This window comes from Peromyscus maniculatus, chromosome 1 (genome assembly GCF_049852395.1).
Source record: "Peromyscus maniculatus bairdii isolate BWxNUB_F1_BW_parent chromosome 1, HU_Pman_BW_mat_3.1, whole genome shotgun sequence".
In the NCBI taxonomy this organism is placed as follows: Eukaryota; Metazoa; Chordata; class Mammalia; order Rodentia; family Cricetidae; genus Peromyscus; species Peromyscus maniculatus.
In genome coordinates this window covers 165,287,020-165,290,366 of record NC_134852.1, presented here as the reverse complement: position 1 = coordinate 165,290,366, position 3,347 = coordinate 165,287,020, and the positions used below count along the sequence as shown (strand labels likewise).

At 40.8% G+C, this 3,347-nt stretch overlaps 1 protein-coding gene across 1 annotated transcript; it reads right to left on the bottom strand.

The window, feature by feature from the left end:
- Nucleotides 1–1,808: 1,808 nt before the first annotated feature.
- LOC143272449 (olfactory receptor 5B12-like) lies at nt 1,809–2,744 on the bottom strand. The gene has a single exon (XM_076567408.1). The coding sequence runs from the start codon at nt 2,742–2,744 to the stop codon at nt 1,809–1,811; it is 936 nt and encodes a 311-aa protein (XP_076423523.1).
- Between the last annotated feature and the right edge of the window lie 603 nt (nt 2,745–3,347).

Genomic DNA, 3,347 nt, shown 5'->3' with positions numbered 1-3,347 from the left:
ATGCATTTTCTCAGGATGTCTCAAAATTTTTGTTTAAAGTACTGTCAAGAACTATAGCTTTGGTCCAGAATGGAAGACTGAGCGATCTGGATGCAGAGATCCACGGCTAGGCCCCGGGTGAAGCTCCGGGAGTCTAATTAGCGAGAAACAGGAGGGGTTCTATGAGCAAGAAATGTTGAAATCAAGGTTGGATAAAGTACAGGGACAAATATCCAAACGAATGGAAATACATGAACTATGAACCAAAGGCTGAGGGGCCCCCAACTGGATCAGACCCTCTGAAGAGGTGAGACAGTTGATTGGCTAGATCTGTTTGGAGGGCATCTAGGCAGTGGTACCAGGTCCTGTGCTCATTGCATGAGTTGGCTGTCTGAAGTCTGGGGCTTATGTAGGGAAGCTTGGCTCAGTCTCGGAGTAGGGGACTGGAACTGCTTGGACTGAGTCTACCAGGTTCATCTCAGTCCTCAGGGGAGGCTTTGCCCTGAAGGAGGTGGGAATGGGGAGTGGGCTGGGTGGAAGGGGAGGGGGCAGGAAGGGGGAGAACAAGGGAATCAGTACCTGATATGTAGAACTGAATGGTATTGTAAAATAAAAAAAATTAAAAAAAAAGGGCGGGAAAAAAACAACCATAGCTTTAAGGAAAGGTCCCGGTCCCACTGCCTTGGTGCCTCCAAAATAGTTCAAGGTAATCAACTGTCTCACTTATCCAGTGGGCCTGACCCAGTTGGGGGCTCCTCAGCTATTGTTTCATAGTTCATGTGTTTCCATTAATTTGGCTATTTGTCCCTGTGCTTTTTCCAGTCTTGGTCTCAACAATTCTCGCTCATACAATACCGACTCTCTCTCGCCAATTGGACTCCTGGAGCTCTACCTGGGGCCTGGCCATAGATCTGTGCATCTGCTTCCTCAGTCATTACTGCATGAGCTCGTAGTTTGGAACCTGGGGCTTATGTAGGGACACTTTGCTCATCCTGGGATGAGGAGACTGGACCTGCCTGGACTGAATCTACAAGGTTGAACTGAATCCCTAAGGGAGTCTTTGCCCTGGAGGAAATGGGAATGGGGCGTGGGATGGGAGGAAGGTGGGGGGGTTACTGCAGGAGGGGGAGGAAAGGGGAATCCGTGGCTGATGTGTAAAATTAAATTAAATTATAAAATAATAATAAAAAGAAATAGAATCAATTTAATGAACCTAAAAAAAAAAACTATAGTTTTACACTGTGTATAAGAAATTGAGTTGGAGATATACTCATTGGATAAAGGCTCATGGTGCCAATTCTGATAAATGGGTTATATCCCTGAACCATATGGTAAAAAGAGAAACAACTTCAGAAAATTATCCTCTGATCTGTATAGTGGATTTGTGGCCTTCACACACACACACACACACACACACACACACACACACACACACACACACAAACACACACACACTCATGAACACAAATTAAATGAAGGGTAATTTCAAAAATATCAGGTATTTTAAACTTTAATAATGGAAAACATAACTGGCATGTGAGATTAGAGTCAAAGGAGGTGATACAAATTGTGTTGACCACACTAATTCTGGCAGTAAATAACATTATAATCTTGATTTTAAAATTTAATTGCTTATTATTTATGCAACACATCAACAATTTATTCTAAACTACTCATACCTGAAAATTATAAATAGAGATATTATGTGTAAAGGAGTATCAAAAGAAATATAAACGAGACAATTTAAGAAAAATTACTACCAGACAACAGATATCTAATAGAAGTTTCCATAATTTAAAATCAATTTGTAATTAATTGACTTAGCCACATTATGACTTTGAATTTCCCACAACCTTCTTGAATGCACTCTTGACCTCTTTGTTCCTCAGGCTGTAGACTAGAGGGTTCAGCATGGGGATAACCATGGTGTAAAACACAGAGGCAATTTTGTCAGTGTCCATGGAGTGACTGGAGCTGGGCTGTAAGTACATGAAGATGATTGTTCCAAAAAAGATGGACACAGTGGTGAGGTGTGATGTACAGGTGGAGAAAGCCTTCTTCCTGCCCTCAGCTGAGTGCATCCTCAGAATAGCGATGAAAATAAGCAGGTAAGAGTTCAAGATAATGAACAGAGTGAAAACAACATCAAATGAAGCCAATATAAAAATTATAATGTCATTTATATGGATATCAGAACAAGAAAGAGCCAGCAGTGGAGGTATGTCACAGAAAAAGTGATTAATCACGTTAGAATGACAGAAGGAGAGGTGGAAAGTGAAGGCAACATGGATGGAGGATTGAAGAAGTCCACACATATAGGAGACAGTTACCATTAGGACACACATGGGACTTGTCATGGTGGTAGAGTAATGCAGTGGTTTGCACACTGCTGCATGACGATCAAAGGCCATTGAGGCCAGGATGAAACTTTCAATGGTAGCAAAAGCAGCAAAGAAAAACATCTGGGCAGCACATGCATTGTAGGATATGATCTTATGTCCTGTGAGAAACCCTTCCATTACCTTGGGAGTGACTGCTGAGGCATAAACACAGTCCACCAGGGACAGGTTACTGAGGAAAAAATACATGGGAGTATGGAGCCTGGAATCCAGCAGAATTAACACAATCATCCCAAGGTTCCCAACTAATGTGATCAAATAAATGAGAGTGAAAATGATAAATAGAGGGATCTGCAGCTCAGGGGCATCTGTTAACCCCACAAGAATAAATTCAGTTGCTTCTGAAACGTTCTCCATGAAAGTCATTTGGATCTTGCCATGACATGTACCTACAACAAGATGAGTAAAAATTATAGTAGTTGAACTTGACCCTGATATCTGAAGTGTGAGCCATTTCTTGTGCCCTGCTTCATCTTTCTGTCTAGTGTGGAGCTTTATGAAAGATGACCTGAGTGCTGGGTAGAGACAGGCAGAGTGTTCAGATCTAATGCTGCAGATGGGAACTGAAATTTCTTTGTTCACAGAAACTGCCACAGGTGGTTCATAATGTTTTTGTGAGGTTTACTTTCATTTACTGGTATTTATTCTATACTACTATTAACTATAGTGTTCATTATTACTACAGTAATGTCTTCTAGCATTCTTGTCTAGGATGTACAATGAAATATAAATCAGCAGAAAGCACAATGTGGAGACATGTTGTCATGCCCTATTTTTCTATGACAAACTGGCAGTGCATTTTACATCTCTAATAAATGTCTCACCACTCGGAAGGTATCCAAGACCAAAGTCTCTGTTCTAGGGATAAGATACTATTTCTATAAATCATGAAAGCATTCTTAGTTGGATATATGTTTTTAAATTTTGGAACATTCAAGAAATTGAGTTTTCAGTGGACCATATTCTCAA

Coding starts and splice junctions, on each gene's coding strand:
- LOC143272449 (XM_076567408.1), bottom strand. CDS start 2,744: ATGACTTTCATGGAGAACGTTTCAGAAGCAACTGAATTTATTCTTGTG.